Raw genomic sequence first — 19,283 nt, forward strand, 5'->3', positions numbered from 1 at the left:
TATACCTACCACTTTGTTCCACTTCGGGCTTTAACGGTGTTTTCCTTGGTTTAAACATTTGCTTCTTCAGCAGAGAGGCGGCCTTGGACTGCTGAGCTTCAGACAACACTCCCATATTCCTGAGGAGCCGAAGCACCCTGCGTAGCAAGAACGGCTTCACCTTGTGCTGGGCCACCTTGAGAGGACTGATACGAATTTTGGGCAGGTGGACTTCTCGATCACAGTTATAAAACCGAAAGAGATTCCAGGCCAAGCTAGGTCCAAAAGTATCCATTAAAATATATCTGGAAAGTTTAAGGAGCATGTCACAGGACAACTGCTTTTCTTGTGGTTTCTGGCCCAGGTTCTGACTTAGCAAACTTCTCCTTCCCTGGTGACACAGGAGAGAGCTGCTCCTGAACAGGCTGGAGGGTTTGTACGAGCCCACGGTCCCGGGAAGGGTTTTCCTACTGTGCGAGAGTCTTGCATAATCCATATCGAACAAAGAACTGTTGGGATTCAGGCTATGTTCTGAAATAATTGTAGATACAGGAACACCTATTAAACAGTGAAGAATCCCGGTGGGTTTGTTTCTTTAAAATCTCTCTCTCTCTCTCCATTTATCAATGTTCTGCTGTAGCCCTGGTTACAGTGCAGATCGCTACACTACTCTGACAAACTTACTGAATGTTTCGACAGGCCAAATCAATAGATTTGCAATAGATAGCTTTTTAGGTACTATAATGCGATAACGATTATTTGTAATTTTTTACTTAAACTAATGTTTTCTGTAATGCTCAGGAAAACTATCTTTGTTATTCGTACATACACTCCAGAGTACACAGATTCCTAAAAAAAACCCCAATCACCAAAAGAGTGTGTACTGTTCCATATGAATTTTCCGGAAGAAAACTAAGAAAAATAATAATTCCTATTAAAGACTATAAAAGCCTTTTTCATACATGACTAAGAAAGGAAACATTTACACTCCTGCTGGGCCATTAGCATTTTGGGTCCAGCCCCAGGGCCCAGCACAGCCTCTAGGTTTCCAATGGATATAGGTCAGGTTTAAACGAGAGGCTCAGTTCTGCTTTCTAGGGGATCTCTCTGGTCTCTGCCTGCTGACTAAAGCCATTAGCCTGGTGTACCAGGGTTAAGCTGCGGCTGTTCAAAGGCCACAGTAGCTTCATCCTGCGGACAAGAAGGTACCGGTATGGGAGAATCGGGACTCTCTGGAGCTTCAATTTGCTTCTAAGGTAGTGCCTGCACCCAGGTCTCCTTCATCCAGGCAGAGCCTGAAGGTTCAATTTACACTCTGAGAATTGATCAATAAAACAATTAAATGCAACGTAAGTAGGCTGGGACTTCATGATAAGTAGGGCTGCAAACACACAAGAAAGCTCTAATAATTAAAAGGGACAAGGAACCCAAAACTTAATTGCATCTTGCCAAAAAGTGAGTTTGAAATAGTTAATGTTTTAACGTAACAGCATACTGCTAAAGGCTGGAGGTCACGTCCTGGGAGCCCTGGAATGTGCCTGCAGCCTTCCCTTTCATTTCTAAGCAGAGAACAAGATTTTTAAGAATGTTCTTCTGTTTCCTAGAGGTGGATGCCAGTCCAGCATGTTTGAGAAACTTCAGGTATTTTTTTTAAATTTGATTCAAGATTAAGGTTATCAGCTTCAAGTAGTTGTGACTTATGGTCCAGGGGATTGCTTGCATATTGTAATCATATTAGTTAAGTATTCTACTATTATGTTGGGATTTTACATATCAAAATGCACATTTATGGCTGTAATTCATCCCTGAAATACAATGTTGTATTACTTAGAAACTGCAAAATATGACTGCTAGGACTAGATGGCAGCGGCTAACTCAGGAATATGTCATAGTGAAAGCAGCATTTTGCATCTTTACTGCGTCTTTCATTCCGAGCAATCAATAGCCATTGCAAGAACCCTATTCATAAGACCCCTGAGAGATCAATGAGCTCTTCCACTAGTTTACTGATGGGCTGACGCGGAGGGGAGCAAACTGCTTGTGCGAGATCCCCGGGGAGGAACAAGGAGAGAGGAGGGAGGACCCAGCTCCAGGAGGACCCCAGTAATATGGGGTCCATATTACCCCCTCCTCCTGCGCAGGTGCGTTGGGGGCGGATGGTCCACGCGGAGGAGGACTGCACACACCGCTGCCATCCGACTGCTGCCGGTCTGCGCCAAAGGGAAAGGGCTTTAGGGCAGTCCCAAAGCGTCCCTAAGTGCACCTAATGGCACCGCTGCAGCGGAGTGACTTGAAATATAAGCAATGTTAAATCTTTAAGTAGGTCTGCAAGCTTTCTAAAATGAATTGCTGTGTAAAACGTTATTTAGAATAAACAAGACTTTGGATCAATGTCTTGTCTTCAAAGACAGCCCTTAAACTAAAAAAGGCCTGAGGAACTAAAGGAGAAATTAAGGGCCTAAAGGAGAAAATAAATTCAGGGCCCATTGCATGCAGTCACCTCCAGAGCCACAGTCAAATCATGCCGTCTGTCTATGTCTTGAAGTCAAACTGGAAACCAGAGGCATGTTTTCCTTCCATTTCTTCTTCAGATAAAAGCAAGGGTTAGCCCTAGCAGCCACGCTCCTTCTCCTCTCCCGGCACAGCTACAGCCTGGGCAGCCCTCGCTGGCAGCCCGGGCCCCAGCCTCGCCGGAGCGGCGTCAGCCCACGCTGGGGTATAAATAGCAGCGGCCGAGGCTGCGGAGGGCGGACCGCTCCCGGCCCCGGGCACGCACCGAGGGGCTCGGCCCCGGGGCGGCTGCAGCACCGCCTTCCCCTCTCTTCCTCCTCCTCCTCCTCCTCCTCCGCGCCAGCACTGCCCACCCCACCGCCGGGCACTCGCGGGGAGACCGTCACCGTGTCGCTACTGACTGTTGACGCCCGTCACCTGCGCCCCGGGCCGGGCGCCCAGCAGCAGCAGCAGCAGCAGCAGCGGGAGCAGCGGCGGCAGCAGCCGGGCGGCGGGGGTGCTCCTCGGGGGCCCGGGGCGCTCCGCGGCCGGCCCCGCCCGGGGGGGCACCTGCAACACAGACAGAGGAGTTGGCCCCGCAGAGCCCCCCCCCCCAGCCTCGCCCGGCTTCCCCCGCCCGCACCGGCTCCTTACCTGGCTGCGCCCGGCGGAGCGGCATCGCTGGCGGCGCTGCCTCGGCTGCCGGCCCGGCCGTGCCCCGGGAGCCCCGGCGGAGCGCAGCCCGGCCCCGCTGCCAGCCCAGCTCCCCCTCGGCGCGGAGCCCAGGCGGCTGGGAGGCTGCCCGGGCTGCGGCAGGAGGGATTTCCCCCCAGCGGGACACAAGGGCCGGTTATGTCGAGAGCTGCCGCCAGCCGGCACTTACCAGCGCTGCCCCGTGGCACAGGGGGGAGCAGAGATGCTCTGGTCTCTGCCGAATGGAAAAACTTCGGCCACGTCCCAGGCAGAGCAGAAGAGCGAACACACCTCAGTGTTCAGCAGCCCCCAGGTAAAGCTACAAGCACAGGGGACAGAGTAGCCCAGCCCAGAACTTGCCCGCTCCCCGGCAGCCCTAGGGGAACCCAAAGTTTTACTTTAGAAAGCAACGTGCTCTCCGCTCACGGCCCACCACACCGCTGGCTCCTAAGGAAATCCAGAACAAAGCATGTTTACCTTTACAGAAACCAGAAGACAATTTACAATTAACGTGCTGAAGGCGTAGGGGTCTTCCTGGGGGTTTTCTTCTTTCTTTTTTGTTTGGTGGTTTGGTTTGGTTGGTTGGTTGGGTTTTGGTGGTGGTGGTGTTTTTTGGTTTTTTTTTTGTTTTTTTTTTTTTTTTTTAACGACAGCAGGCATGTTACTCTAACACTTACTGCAAAATTAGTTTGGTTACTGCAGGAACCCAGCTTCAAAACCAGACATTGCCAGAGGCAAAGCGTCAAAGGAGTAGTGCTCACTCTCCTCCTGTAAGGACCAGCTTGTGCTTTTTACTGTTGTAGCAAAGTTACGAGACCCAAATATTTCGCAGTTGCAATACAACCTCCCGCTTTGAAATTCACACCCATCTGATCTGAGACTTACCGCTGGACTTCGAAAGCGGTAAGTTTCTGTGCTTGACCACATTCCCAATAGCAGAGTGCCCACCATCAAAGAGCCACCCTACCCTTAACCAGTGCTGGGAGTACAAAACCATTGCATTTGCAACACAAGAAATTTCAGAGCTAAAATGGCTGGTGAATTCCACAAAGAAGGATATCAAGAAATAAGTTAAATGGACTTAAATGAGATCATTAATTTACATTCATGAGAACAGACCTACAGAAGAAAACATTTTCCAAATGAGAACAATCAAGGTTTACTGCTGAATGAACAACCAGAGGAAGAAAGTGCATTGGTTCTCTACTATTACGTTTAGCATCATTTAGAAAAAGCAAATATGATGCAGAGTTTATAAAAGATGTGTACAATACTAAGTGTAAATACAGGTTTGGGCATTCAGAAAGCTAAAGGGTCAGCGCCCAGAGGAGAGTTGCCACAAGTTACAGGAACAACATGGAAGAACAAGGAAGAAAAATGCTGCAGAGACAACACAGGTAACATGAATACAATTTAAATTTATAACAGTTACATACATTTAAAAAGGATGCATATCAAACTCCTTGGAAAACGCTACCTCTAAAGTTGTAACAAATATTTTCCTCTGGCTTTTTCAAAGTACAAACACTAGACAACTACCGACAGAAAAACAGATGTGCCACATCTTACCTTCCTGAAAAAAAGCTGTACGTCATATATGGCTGTACTATATGAACAAAGATGGTAAATCACACAGGAAAAACGGATAGAGCATCCACATCAAGAAAAAAGTGTTAGCGATCACTTACACCCTTGGAAGACCCATTGCATGATTCATCCAGGCACAGACAGCCATTTTTAGTGACACCTTGGCAGCTCTAAAATATGCATAACAAGTTCTTGTAAAGGCCCACATTATACATTTAAGTGAGAGAATGTTAGCAGTTTGCTGGAACAGACTATTTTTTTAGCCCAAAGTTTCTCTTTCGTAACCTCACATCATCCCCTTTCCCATCATTTAAAAAAAATCTGTTCTAACCTTTTCTCTTTAAACCAATGGGGACCTGAAATCCACTGTCTAAGTAGTTCCATGAGTTGGCCATAGGTTTTTCCAACCAATAATTCTGTTGACCAGCAGTAGCGTTTTGAAATGCCTGAAACAGTGATGCTTTGATACAAGTTTACAATGTAAAGAAGCTCACTACTACTATTTATTTTGTGTAAAGGGTATGTCAGCAAATGATAAAAATGTCATTTAAGAATTCATTTAAGAACTATTGGATGGGAATAGGGCTATAAGGAAAATTATTTACGGGACCAACCAGGTAAACATTATTGAATTAAAAGAGAGGGAAGAAGATCCATACCAGTGGATCACTGATAGGTCATTAACATTTTAATTAACAGCAAAACATCTGTGTTAGTTAAATGTAGATGAACATCACAAAGCAAAACAGACAATGCAGAAGCCAGAAGAACAGCGAGGCACCTCTGAGAATCAGTTAGGCAGGAATTTGGACAAATAAAAGCTAGTACAAGTGGAAATTCATGTTCAGCCAGAATACTGCGAACTCGGGCTGCATGTGCAGAGACCACAGGACATACATGACAACGCTGAATTCAGATTTGGGGTTCTTATTAACAGAGGAATACTGACAAAAAGCAAAGCAAATGCAAACACGAGTCACAAAATGACTGCAATGAAAAAAAAAAAAAAGGATTCACAGGGAAAAGGTTAGAAGTACCAGTTTGTTGAAGTAAAAGGGCAGCTATAAGGGGTCATGAGGAAAAGAAACATCGTAGGCTGAAGTTTTCAGAGCAACATAAAGTTCAACGTGGGTATCAAAAAACATTGCCTAATTAAGTAAAAATTCCCCAAGTCACTACATGCACAGGCTGATACTTTCAAATATTATCTTGAATATCTATACCATAGACATCAGCTTTGTTTCCACAGGGCTATAGTCTCAGGAAGAACACATGTAGAAATGGAAGAAAATCCACTGCAGATTTATGAAGGTGCAAAATAAATAAAATGAGACATGTATCCAAATATTTATTTAAAGTACAGGAGGGAAGCGGCAAGCTTGAGGTGACGATTAGGCAAAACCTGCCAATTTTGGCTGGAAGAGTCACCAAGAGAACAGCTGGGGGCCCTGCTGCTTGGGACGTTTAAAACTCACAACTGGACAACACAGATGCACAGATTCAAATTCTAAGGATCCAGATGACGTGGAGCAGGACGAGTGTCCTCATTTCCCCCCACTGTAAGTGAAAATACCCGTTTTTCTCCTTTTACAGTAATAGGGCCAAGTCAATAATCAAAGACAATAGACACACTGTGCTGAAAATTAATTGCAGGCCTGTTACAAGGACTCATGACAACTATGTTCAAACATTTCTGCTAGGCAATGAATCACGGTTTTTTGTTACTTAAAACCAGCTGAACACCATTTAAAAGTAATCTTTTACATTTGATTTACATACCAAGCTTCATGGAAATGTGGCTCTCTACTTCAGGAGAGTTTTCCTTGAAAGGAAGGAACTAAATAATGAAATTCAAGTTACTCTAGCAAGTAATCTGTACTTTACACTTTCCTTGTGTATGAAAATTATGCGCCAAATAAGATTCAAAAATTCAGCAAGCTCTAATCCATGCATCCTTTATTCCATTACAATCACTGTGTTGCATTCTAGCAACAGGACACAAACTGCAATCAATCGCGATCAATTTATACAACAATCTGAGGCTTACAGTACATTTAAGGCCTTTAAATTTGGAAAAATTAGACCTATGCTAGTATTGTAACAATTTTTAAGTGTCTTGTATTTCTGATGCATAATCTGTGCGATTCCAGTGTCAAAGAATCAAATTACTTCTAAACTAAAAAGATCAGCTCAATGAAAATTTAGTTACATAAATTCATCAAAACATAAATGTGTAAATTTTTTTTGTCCTGGAAACTTTATAAAACTTTAATAGCAAAATAATATAGGGATAAAAACATATTTTAACAAAATGTATTCAATCATATACAAACCAGAATTTCGCAGTTTCTTGTAACTAGACTTAAATTAAAACTACCAATTAAGAACCTATGCACAATGTAAATTCAAATATGTACAGTACTTTTAAAAAGTCTACAGGAATGCTTTACAGAAGGAAATGTCTGTTATGGCTATTATTCAGACCATCTGAATATTAAAATGAGTTTTCTAGTAGTAAATTTACACATTTATTTTTAAACAAAAGCAATTTTGTCCCTAGTTCCTTTAAGAATATTCCAGTTATGTTTATACAGGTAATGGAGAGGTCGTTACAGAGTTTAGCCCCATATAGTATTTTGTTTATTTTCAGGAAAAAGTATATTTAAATAATTTACTCGGGAAGATCAGTAAGTTAACAAAAGAACACTAGAAGGGAGGAGGGGGAACTTCATCACAATAACTTTCCAGTTACAATACCACAGCTAGAAACTTTACAGAGAAAGTACTCGCTTAGATTGAACCCATGACTGTTCAGAACAAGCTGTAGCTCATAACAGTTGTGTTCTCCACACTGAGAACACCGGAAAAAAAAAGTCTTTGTAGGACAGAATTAGAAACGATCTGAAGTGAGACAGAGAAAACTGATCTTCGATTAATACAGCACTAGGTAAAAAGTGTCCCCATAAGCAGCTAGTATTCCCACTTCCTTCAGGGCAACGAAGCTAAAAATTGTTGGAATTACAGTAGTTGACCATATTTGTGTGCATTAGTAGAATAATTTCCAGATATAAAAGACAAATTTCATCAGATGTTTGATTAGAACACCCTAAAGACAGGGTATTTCTTCATAGTATAAAGCTATTACAGCTATCCAGTTAAAGCATGTGCAAAACCAGGTAATTTCTTCCGTTCACAGTAACTGAGGTAAAATCAGGTAGGCTTCTTCAGGAGTTGGGAAGTTCATGAGATATGAACTGTTTTAGTCTCTCTAAGTACTGTGCATAAAGCTCTATGTCATTATGCCCAGCCCCTTCCACCCAGAGGGGCTCTACCGCTCGTGGACATCGCTCGTACATGGCCAGGCCGTGGGAGAAATCGATTACCTCATCTTCGGTACCATGGATTACCAACACAGGAGAGGTTACTTTAGATATCTTGTCAATGCTGGGGGATGGAAAAGAAAAACATAGCTCAGTTTGGGGCTTTAACTTTCATACCATTAAAGAAAGCAAGTTTAACTATCGACACATGATCCAGTTACCACTGCATGTTTTTAAATGGCTGCAAAATGTTGGAATTGTGCCCAAGGGATACGGAACAAGGCTCACTCCCAAAATGCACATGTAAACAGGAGCCTGCACTGCCATCACCATCATCCCACCAGTTCTAACGACAAGAAGCTCAAATGGGCAGCACGCAAATAACGTTTGGCACAAAAAACCCAAAACATTGAGTATATCTATCACAAAAACCATTGAGAGGCAAAAAAGATTCCACGAGACATGCTGCCAGTGTGGACTCTTCACATTACGCATTATCACCTTCCAATTTAACAGATTAGGAACTAACTACATTACAGTCACAAGACTCATGCAAAAAAAAAAAAAAGCCTCAGCTCAAAGTTTCAACCTGTCTTTAAACCCCCAAATTAAAGCAGATTCAGCTAAAGAAAAACAATCTGTTCTTTGTACTGATTGTCTACATTCAAAAGGCAAGAAAGAAAACTGTGGGAGAAGGGTATTACACAAGGGTATTTAACTGCAAACCAGAACAAACTCACACAGGATTTTACTTCATGCAACCAACTTCTTCGCCAGCTCTGACTGCAAAGCGGCCTTAAACTTTTTTCCTTTTGTTCCAGCTATACTTAGCAGACCAATATAGCTAGTGACCACCTCTCACAGGAAAACGGGTTCAGAGGAAAGGGAAGAGTGACAAAGGCACCTTCACACCTAAGAGTTCAGGCCAGAAAACCCCAATTATGAAGCATACTGGTAGCACATGAACTTCAAAGTGGTAAACGGCAGCTTTCTCTGACTGTCTTCATGCAGGCACCAGCTTTTATTTCCAGACAGCCATTTCATGTTGGTAGTTACCAATAATTCCAAATCAGTACATAGACACCAAGTGCTCATGAACTCTCAGCTTCCTACAGCCCCACTTACATCAACAAATGGAGGAATTGGCTGAGGACTTTATGCAGAGAATGGGATGAAGTGGGTGGAAAAATGAGTACCAGTAATATTTGATTTGACAGAAGGACAAGTCTATTTCTTTATACTATCTAATAAAAGGTGTTTGGATTTTACTGCTCCTGAAGAACAAGAAAGCATGCAATTTTGGTAAGCCTAGAGATTTTATAAAGTGATCAAGACTGCTTAAAATGACTAAAAAATACAGATGCCAACATACACTGACTTAAAAACAGGTTTAAAGAAGCTTTATGAAAATACAAAGTTAATTAAAAATTAAGATGTAGACTGAAGCACTAAACCTCACACATACAAATCTCAGCGTTTAGTATTCTAGAGAACCGTCATTGGTATTCTGGTAAACAGCTGAGTGTAAACACACTTCTGTCTCTGTCTCAATACTTCTCCAAAAAAACAGGCTTCATGTCATTTAAAGAGGAAAGTGTTATTTAAAATTAAAATGCAGCCTAGTTCACTTTTCCTGTCTGGAACTTGAGTTGTGTGCAACTACGCTGAATACAGAAAAATATCCCAAGAACATGAGAGACATTAGAATAATGCAGATTTTTTTTTTCCATAATTTTCATCCCCAAATTAGTATCATAGCCAAATGTAAATACTTTATAATCAACATGCTATATAAACTGAAGTCTTAAGCCCATGAAGGGTCTGTCCCTGAGTTCTGTGATGTGACAGACATGTCAGCTACATACAGCTACAGAGATGTTTATACCTAATTTTAGTGGCTGATACTAAGTTCTCATTTATTGTAGAAAACCAGGAAACTCCTTTCACTTCAGTATTCAGATAATGAAACTATTTTTTCACATATATTCACAGACCATTAAGCTAGATAATATTTGTATTTCGCAGAAAATTGGAAAGCGTCCCATTGCCAACTCAGCGACTCATAAGGCGGTATTTAAACTGCACATTAGACTTAGTATTCTTAGCCATACCGCTCTGCAGCTACAAAAATCTACAGAGACCAAATTCTTATGGAGTCTCAACATAAAATGCACATAATAGCAATTCACTGTAGGTGCACACAGAACTATTTTGTTTCCTACCGTGAAGACAGACAGTTGAGCTGCACACATTCATAAAAGTGCACTGCTGTTTATTTTCACTGCTTACAGTACAAGTGAAGTCAGACTGACAGCAACGAACAGCTCAGTAGGGTAAGAACAAAATACTCAAGTGCTACAGTACATCTGTTGTCACTGTTCCCCCCTCCCACTTTTTCTTTTTTAAACCGTTATTTGATTTGGCTGATACCAGCTAATCACTGTTACTTTTGTAATCAGAACTATTTTTAAGGCTTTGTTGTTTCCCCTCTCGCATTTGTAAATATTGGATTTCAGGTTTGAGGACGATGAATGAGTTGGAGTACAAATGTTTCAAATTCTGACTGCACCTTCAACAATTTAATTACTTATGTAACTAATAACCTATCTGGAAGAATTCTAAACCTGGGGACTGGACATAGATACTGTGAGAGCCACTATTACTTGGTCACTTGGTCACTATTACTTCTAGCTGTTTTGGCATACAGATTTATATCCACGGCCTCCCCCACCTTCTAATTTTAATCTGTTGTAACCAAAATAAAACAAACATAACAAATGCTATGAATATCCCCTACTACACTTATTGCAAACATGACCTGCTGAAGCAAAGCCAAGCTTTGCACAAGACTTCAGTGAGTCTCTGCTTTGTCTTCTCCCTTCCATGGACCACTTAGCTTTTAATCCATGCCTCCCCTCACCCCTTCCAGATCTATATACACTGCTATAAAGAGCCTGGCTCCCCCTCTCACATTCTCCCATAATTTAAACTGCGTCAAATTAGAAGTTTTAAAAGATTCCTAGAACACCTGCTATTCCAGGACCTCTACTATTCCCAAATATTTGGATACTCTAATTTAGGTCTGTTGCAATTGCTTTTCAAATGAAACACTAGGTTATAAAGGCAACTGTTTTATCTTGAAACCAGTTGTATATAGCTTTCTGTATGAAAAATATTCTAGAGCTTCTTAAAACAAGCTCAAAATCTTCCAGAAGAGGGACAGTAACTTACTTTATTTTGGTCACAGACCTTAGGATCTTACATGATCTCCATCAGGGAGGAACAAATACAAGTCTCGGTATCTTTAGTGATTTTATATGGACAGCATACCAAAGATGCAGAAGTGTTTTTACTTACAACGACCAAAGGCAAAGAAACACTAAATGCATTCTCTCAAGATTATACATGAAATGCAGAACCAAGCTGAAAAGTGAACCACGTCAGTCTAACACTCTGGCCTCTCACGCTCTCATGTTTTCTCCCTTTGAAAGCAGCAATTATCTATACCTTCTTCTCTGCTGATCTGGTACAACTATAGCAATATTTTAACAAGCAGCTTGAAAAGAGCACATTCTTTTCATGATACCATATTACCTTCTAAATCAAAGTTGACTGAGATGTTAAGGGTGTACAATTACTAATTTGTTAGTCATTAGCCTGAAGGACTTAATAGTGTATCATCAGTTGTTAAGCTACTACTCCAAACTTGACAGCATAAAAATTCTGATATTAACCCATAACACAAAAAAAGAAGAAAAATTAGTTGTAAACACTAAGACTTTATTTGTTCATTGAGCTGACTATCATGTCAGTTTGAGACTGACATCAGCCTCTTTCTTACATGGTGAATCTCTGCTTGGATTTAGAAGGTGTGCATACCTGAAGTTTAAAATGCAGGTGACGAATCAATAAAGTTCCCTGTAAAGTTACACAGCTAGTCCCTTTTAAGCGCCTAAAGAGCACGTTGAGTATAGAACAACCCTCTCTGCAGTGTTTATACGTACCTTGGAAAAGCATCAAAGCAATAGGTTTTCCTAGTGTCAGGAAAAGCTACCCGTAATCCAGACATCAAGGGAGAATGAAGGATTACTGCTGCACACTCGTACCGAGATGCCAGGTCTACTGTAGGGACAGTACCAATACTCTGACCATACAGAATAATGTTCTCAGGACTAACACCATACCTGTAGAGAAAAGAAACATCCCTTTAAAAAAAAAAACAACACAAAACCAAACCCAGCACATTTTGCATCACAAAAGCAAAAACCAAACCAAACAAAACAAACAAAAGGAGAGGGGGATAAAAACCAAAGCATGCCTCCTACCCATTGCAGCTCTTTAAAATCTATTCCTAGGAGACATGAATTTACAAGTCTAAACTTTAAAACAGTCCAGTAAAGTAAATAATCAAAATATTACACAGGCTGAAGAGAGCTATCCTCAAAGAAGGAATGTCAGTTTGTTCGTTAATCTTCACCATCTTCATGAACACCTCTTATCTTTCACTCCACAGCACAGCAAATTATAAATTAGACTTCCCCCTATCCAGAGTCACTCTCAGGAATTTCAATTAGATATTCTGGAGGCTAACAACCTTTCCACCATTAAACAGGATAGTTACTCCTCTGCCCACCTTTCTTTCCATGCAGCTGGAACAAAAAGACCAAACTGCCTTAGTATAACTAAAGACACCAAAGACACTAAGAATCTGAGAGGATAGTTCTGTTCATTTTTTCAATTTCTGATCAGTGTAAATTGTTCCTTTTTTCTTTTCCAGTTTAAATATGTCAAGCTTATTTTGTAACTATAAAGATACATCATTCCATAAAATTCAGGTTTCACAGGGAGTCTTAGATGGCTCCCCAATATTCCCATCCAGTCTACAAAACTGTCCTATCTTGTGTGCTGTTTCACAGCTGCAAAAAAGTTGAGGATGATATTAACTCAGTTTTTACTTAAAGTATGCAAACTATAAAGGAATTTGGAAGGGGCGCAGGAGGAGGCAACAGTGGCTAGGAAGAACTGAGGAGTACAATAGTATTTGGTCACTACAACTTGTTAGGAAAGCTGCAAATCAAAGCATGTAACTCAGTTAATTATAAAATATTTACCCAGAAGATTTCTATGTATAACTCCACTTCCTATTGCAAGCTGTATAAAGAATAATCAAGTGCAGAAGAGAACACATTTCTAGTAGAAAATTACTTGTGCAGAACATGTCTTTTCTCCAGTCTACACTGTCTACAGTCCTGCTGTCACTGCTATGACAATGAAGATCAAAACCTACAGTTTAGGCTCTACCCAATGTACTACGTAGAAGGTTTCAACTTCCTTGCCAAGCTGATAGTGAGGTGTATGGCAGGCCTGGACAGTACTTGACTTTCAAGCAGCTAAATGATTGGGTATGTGCAAAAGAGAGGAAATTACAATGGGAGAATAATCAATTAATAATTAAAATTACAACAGCAGAATAATCCAGTACGAATCATCCAACTACAGGCTGTCAAGATTGCCTGGTTTTACGATGAAGTAAAACGAGACTGGATTGCAGCCTCTGTGAAACCGGAATTTTCCTAATATTTCTATACTGCTGAGCATAAGGGTGCTTTTGGCATCTGCTGTAATATGAATAAGCAACTGTATAAAAATACCTCCCTGGAGTAAAATTTTATCCTCTTGGTAACCAAGCAGCAGCTCATGTTGGTGGTCTATCACCACAGCCATGGCCTGATATTTTTAAAGAGATGTTGTGAAGCTCTGCTAGGAGAATTTTTTATCCCTTACTGTTAGAAATAGTCCAGCACACAGTAAATAGAGCCTAGTTGATTTTGGTATGCATGTTAACAGGATCTTGGAGCAAAGCCTTTTCCTCATGGACTTCATTCTGGCTGTTGGGTAGGGAGGGCTGGCGGCACATACCTTTGAAAGCAGCACATGCATCCAATCTGTTAATCTACCAGCTGTTGCATCATATTAAAGACAGGCAGAAACGCCTCAACATCAGGGAATACAAGAAAATGGGACTGGAACAAGATCCACTATGTGGCACTTAAGTCGGGATGGAATGATATTAATTCTGGTAGGTTTTGCAATACCATCCTGAACTCCAATATCACGATAAATGTAAAGTCCCCTGTCTAAAAGGTTTACAATCTAAGCAGAATATGGAAACAGATGTTTGAATGAGACTCACAGGGTAACAGGACAGCATAGGGTAGCAAGAGAATTCCTTCAACATGTACAATTGCCTTAGTATGGCAATTTTCTTCAACATTTATCTGTTTTGGATTCATGCCTTTTGATGTTATTTTGTTTCTGAAAACAGCTCATATTGTAAGCGGAGCACCCTGTTGCTGTGGCAATAGGTACTCTAGAAACAACCAATTTCAATTTCATAGTATGCCAATTAAAGTCAGATATAGTCTATAGCATGATTAAAAAACACAGAGATCTCTAAATTTAAAGTAGCCCTTCATCACTAAGTAAGTGCTACAACTACTCAGTATCTAACTCCACAGAAAGGAAGCGTGAAAATTTTGAAAGAAAAAAAAAAAATCTTAAAAAAAAGTATTAGGACACTGAGTTAGTGCACTTGTAGCCTGTCATTAGGTCCTGGCTTTCCTGTCATGGCTTTCCTACTTTGTATTCCTACCGACAGACAACGAAAAGAATCTCTTGGACCATTTTATTTAGGGACAGTCCAACTTTCCAAGACAGAAGAGTTACTGTAACAGATTTATCTTTTTAAGCCGTTTACCATCAGGCCATCAATCAGAAGGTGAGACATCAAGCTTACCACAAACATCAGCAGAAATAGCTACATGTAAAATTTATTTATTGCAAGGCCAAAGGACATATGACAACTCATAAGCAAGGTCCATGAATAATTGACACGTGCGAGGTTTTTGGAGCTGAAGGCCAGGGCTTGGCTCCGTGATACTCTGCGTCTTCCCTAAGGCTGCCCAGCTGGTGACTCAGCAAGCACCGTGCAATTGAGGTACAAAATGACCTCGGAATTTTATCTTTAAAATACAGTATCCTTTAAGCAACAGCTGGGTCCATTCCCCACTCTCTGCAAACTCCTTCTGGTATTAGATTCTTGTGCAACAGGAATAGTGATACAGAAAGTGAAACAGAAGAGAGGAAGAGCAGATATGGATAAGAAGGCGGCAATGAAAGGGAAACTAAGCGACATAGAAAAAAGGAAAGAATGTGACAGGAAAAGGCAAAACACATTCTGAGAAAAGAGGAATGCTGTTAGAATCTGCTGTCCTATTAAGGAAGAAAGTCCTTCCACCAGCTAAACAGCAGCGCCTAAAAATATCTTCCTTGAAACACGCGAGCTTTGGTCTCTGTGGAAACAGAGCTCCATCCGACGGAGCGGGAGACCCAAGTTAATTTATGGGTATGCTCCTGCACTTCTCCTGTGGAGCCCATCAGAGAGTTCAAAACAAGCAGGACAACATTGCAATGTGGAAACGAGCCTTCAGCAAAACCAAAGTAGGAAGCAATTCAAACGGTTACCATGGGCTTATGTAAAACACTGATTTGACAAGGGGGAAAAAAAAATAAAGGAAAAAAGGGCGGGCATGCTTTTTTCCCCAAGGGAAGTCAATTACTGAGGAGTGCAAAGCTACTGCCGTTTAAAACGATGCAAGCATTTCTGCTCCCCCTTACCCGCAAACACTTATCAGATGGCAAAGTTCTCCAACCTAGTCTACTCTCAGTAACCCATGAGTAGATTATGTGGATTACAGATTACATTTCTTATGTGTGCAGAAAAAAACCCAGCTATCTTCACAAGCAATAGAGCTATCTGCACCTACAACTTCCCAATTCAGGCCAGGTCTAGCTAAGGCACCGACACACTCCACAGTTAATAGTAACGCAGGGTTTTTTTTTTTTGCCCTGTGTTACTGCCTCAATTTATACAAATTAGGTTTACCAGCAATTCTGGTCTCCTTATGCTAGCACCAACTATGTGCACAGAAGTCGGCTATTAAGAATCCACACCCCGGACTCTTCTACTTACTCTTGCACAGTGTAGTAAGAGACCTCAGTCACACCACCAGGTCAGTGGGACAGAGGAGACTGGGAATATTGCTGACAGTGAGTACAGCAAAGGAGGGTGGGACACAATTACCTCTAGTTCAGTCTGCTTAGCTGTATGGTTGTGGCCTGGGCCATGTCCCTCCTCAGTTTCCTCATACAACACAGATGATGGTATCAATTGCCTTTGTGAGGTACTTAATGCTTTCTGGCTGACAGCACTATGTACACACTATATATTATCATAAAGCATCTTTAATTATGAGCATAAGATACTGATTCCCTCCCCCCCCAGGGCTTCAGCTTTGAGTGATACAGATGGAAAGTTTACCATTGCTATTTTTACTCTCTCCTTACTCAGTTGAAAGCGCTAGTGGAATGCTGCTGCAGGGACTACAGACGTGTCATACAGCTGAAGCCCTGCAATGTTCATGGCCGAAGTTACAGCATCTGTGCCAATCCTCAAAGGTGGTAAACACACATTCATTAATAAGGCCAGTTCTTTTTTCAGGCTTACTGAATCAGTGAAGTTAACCACACCTTATATTTTCAGTTTTGAAGTTTTATGGTATTTGCTGTCCCAGTATCCCTTACCTAAACTGGAAAGCATATAGAACAGCATGAATATAGCAACAGCAACAAATTAGTTTTCAAAAACAGTCACAGTAACCACTACCTAGGCAGAGCATTTTGACTACACAAACCCCATTTCATAATGCTGTTGAGATCTACTGTTTAACTACTACTAAACTAAGGCAGCTGCTGGTGGTCAAGCTCTTCCTTACGACACAGTATACAAAGATAAAAGGCCAGGAAAACAAGGTAACTAGCTTGTGCCTTCTTGCAAGGAGACTGAGTTTGAAACTGTGCACTCCCCTCTCAAGGGAAACACCAGTGAAAAAATTCAGTTTCAAGACACAAAGAAAATCCAGCATACATCAGGAACGACACAAACCATGCCACATTTGGAGGAAATAGTGACTTCTAGAGTATTTTTACTAGAACATACATGTGCTCAGTTACAGTAAGATCTTCACAGGCTATTCTTCAAGTCTGTTTCTTCCTGTTTATACAAACCCATTTGTCACAACATACTATTCGTTCCCTTTTCAAAATGCATTATCTCTAAACTTTATAATCCAGAGAAATTCAGATCACTTGTTAAGAAACACAGATAGGTTTTTCTATAGCATCATTATACACTTCCATAAGATATGCATCTACATTTTCAGAAATAAGTGGCTATTTAATCTGGTATGAATCTAAAAATCTAATTTTGGGGGTAGAAAGGAAAAACAAAAATCCTCAATTAAGTAAAAATCCCACGTGCAGATTGCATACCTTGAACAAGAATTTACGTTGTAGGACCTTTATGTTAAAAAAAACTCAACAAGAGCAGTTTGGTCGATAAATATTATTGCAATTAATTTACAGTATCAGAACAAAACACTGAATTTCACATTGTGCTTCAGCAAGTACCACTCCAGCATGTCAGCCAAAATACCACAGAAATTACAGCAGATTTTTAGCCTAAATGCCAACACTAAATTGAGAGCAAGGCATTAGATTAAGGATTTTTGGTGTTAACCATAACAACAACTGTCAAATGAGAAAAATCAGAATTATTTCAAGATTCACAGGAAACCCTGGCACACAGCAAGAGTCCCTGTGCCAGTTTCTCACTCCAGTTTCCTTGAATTCACACAAACATAGGTCTAAAATTCTTCACTGTTTTACTGAGCACAATAGACACTGACACTGATTCTTTAAATTATGCGATGTCTTCTTCCTCCACCTCCTTCCTGGCCAAGTCTACAAGTACTATGTCATTCAAGTTCACATACAGCAGACTCTCTTTGACTTCACATTTTCATTGTAGTAAGAGCCAAAAATGGTTTGCATAGTATTCTTGCTTATGAAGCTGCAAAAAAAAAGAGACTAATTTTTTTGGCATATATCCCAGCACACTATCACAGGAGCAGACAAGTAATTCCACAAATGTGTTCACACTCAAAATAATTTCAATGGCTGCCAGAGAAATTTAATCAAGAAATCTGCCACAGTTTTATATCACTATTATTTTAGTGCCGCACCAGATAGTCATTTGGTTATGCTATGGAGAAATCCCAGTGCTAATCAATATAGGCTAACTAATACTGGAGTTACAGAATGAACCTGACTCTTGAAAATGCCCTCTTAAAGGCTACTTTGGAATTTCATTATTTGCAAATATCACGCTACTACAGGCTTGCTGGACTATGTGACTGTAGCGCTTATCCCGTGATGCACCAGCTCTTCTTCTCATATAAATAAATGGATCAAGTAGAAGTAACTTCTAAGCACTTCTTAGGATGATCATTTGCACTGCAGCAACTTAATTATACCGAAGCATGAATCACTGTAACTGCTTCTTGGTTACTGTCTTGTGATTATCAGTGATCTGTTATGAAATATTGAGAATTGTGCTCAAAGTTCAACCAAGTCCTAACAAGGATATTAAATATCACTGGTGAGCTCAAGCAACCGTGACAAAAGCAGGTGATCTACATACTGCTGAGTAGGGAAGTCACTGCAAGTTTGCCCTGAACAACCAGGGTAGGTAAAGGAAGGCTATTTCATGGCATTCTCTGGTACAAACTGTAATGAAATTACATTTTAAATTAACTGAATTATGCTAAGCTACACTGAGTAGCTTTGGGGTGAGGGTTGGGTGTCTTTTTTTAAAAAAATCCAAATACTAGCTCCTCTAAAAAATTGCTCCTTTTTCAAATACAACCTTAAATTACCTTGTGTTCATCTGCCTTGAACATAGGCTCCTGAAGATGTCATGCTTCAAAGTGGGAAACACCTTCCCTAACTAAAGTAAATCTGCTCAGGACACAGAGCAAAACCAAGCACTCTTGAACAGTAAATCCATTCCCCTCCTTTTCTCCCCCCAGCTTTACCATTACAAGTAAGTTCCTTCTCCCCCTTCAAGACCCATTTTAGTGGAGGATTTCATGCCACACCATGGCAGCACTTCCATGTACTTGTCTTGCACCACGCATTTTTGAGCCAACTTACCGTCACCGTACTGCCAGCCCAGCCATGCCACAGCCAAGCAACCCAGCAGGTAGCAGGTCCAGTCTGCAGTTTGTCTTCTGTTACTCATAAATCAGGCTCTAT

General features: G+C 41.0%; 2 protein-coding genes across 2 annotated transcripts in view; both read right to left on the reverse strand.

The window, feature by feature from the left end:
• The window catches only part of LOC127020741 (cell surface hyaluronidase-like), a 56,654-nt gene extending 56,350 nt beyond the window's left edge, over nucleotides 1-304 (reverse strand). The window contains exon 1 of the mRNA XM_050903522.1: nucleotides 10-304. Coding sequence (XP_050759479.1) covers nucleotides 10-304 — 295 coding nt within the window. The remainder of the gene's footprint in view (nucleotides 1-9) is intronic.
• A 6,390-nt stretch (nucleotides 305-6,694) lies between these two features.
• The window catches only part of ABHD17C (abhydrolase domain containing 17C, depalmitoylase), a 30,317-nt gene continuing 17,728 nt past the window's right edge, over nucleotides 6,695-19,283 (reverse strand). The window contains exons 2-3 of the mRNA XM_050903231.1: nucleotides 12,074-12,253; nucleotides 6,695-8,193 (exon numbers count right to left, since the gene is read on the reverse strand). Coding sequence (XP_050759188.1) covers nucleotides 7,974-8,193; nucleotides 12,074-12,253 — 400 coding nt within the window. The 3' untranslated portion in view covers nucleotides 6,695-7,973. The remainder of the gene's footprint in view (nucleotides 8,194-12,073; nucleotides 12,254-19,283) is intronic.

This window comes from Gymnogyps californianus, chromosome 11 (genome assembly GCF_018139145.2).
Source record: "Gymnogyps californianus isolate 813 chromosome 11, ASM1813914v2, whole genome shotgun sequence".
NCBI classification, from domain to species: domain Eukaryota; kingdom Metazoa; phylum Chordata; class Aves; order Accipitriformes; family Cathartidae; genus Gymnogyps; species Gymnogyps californianus.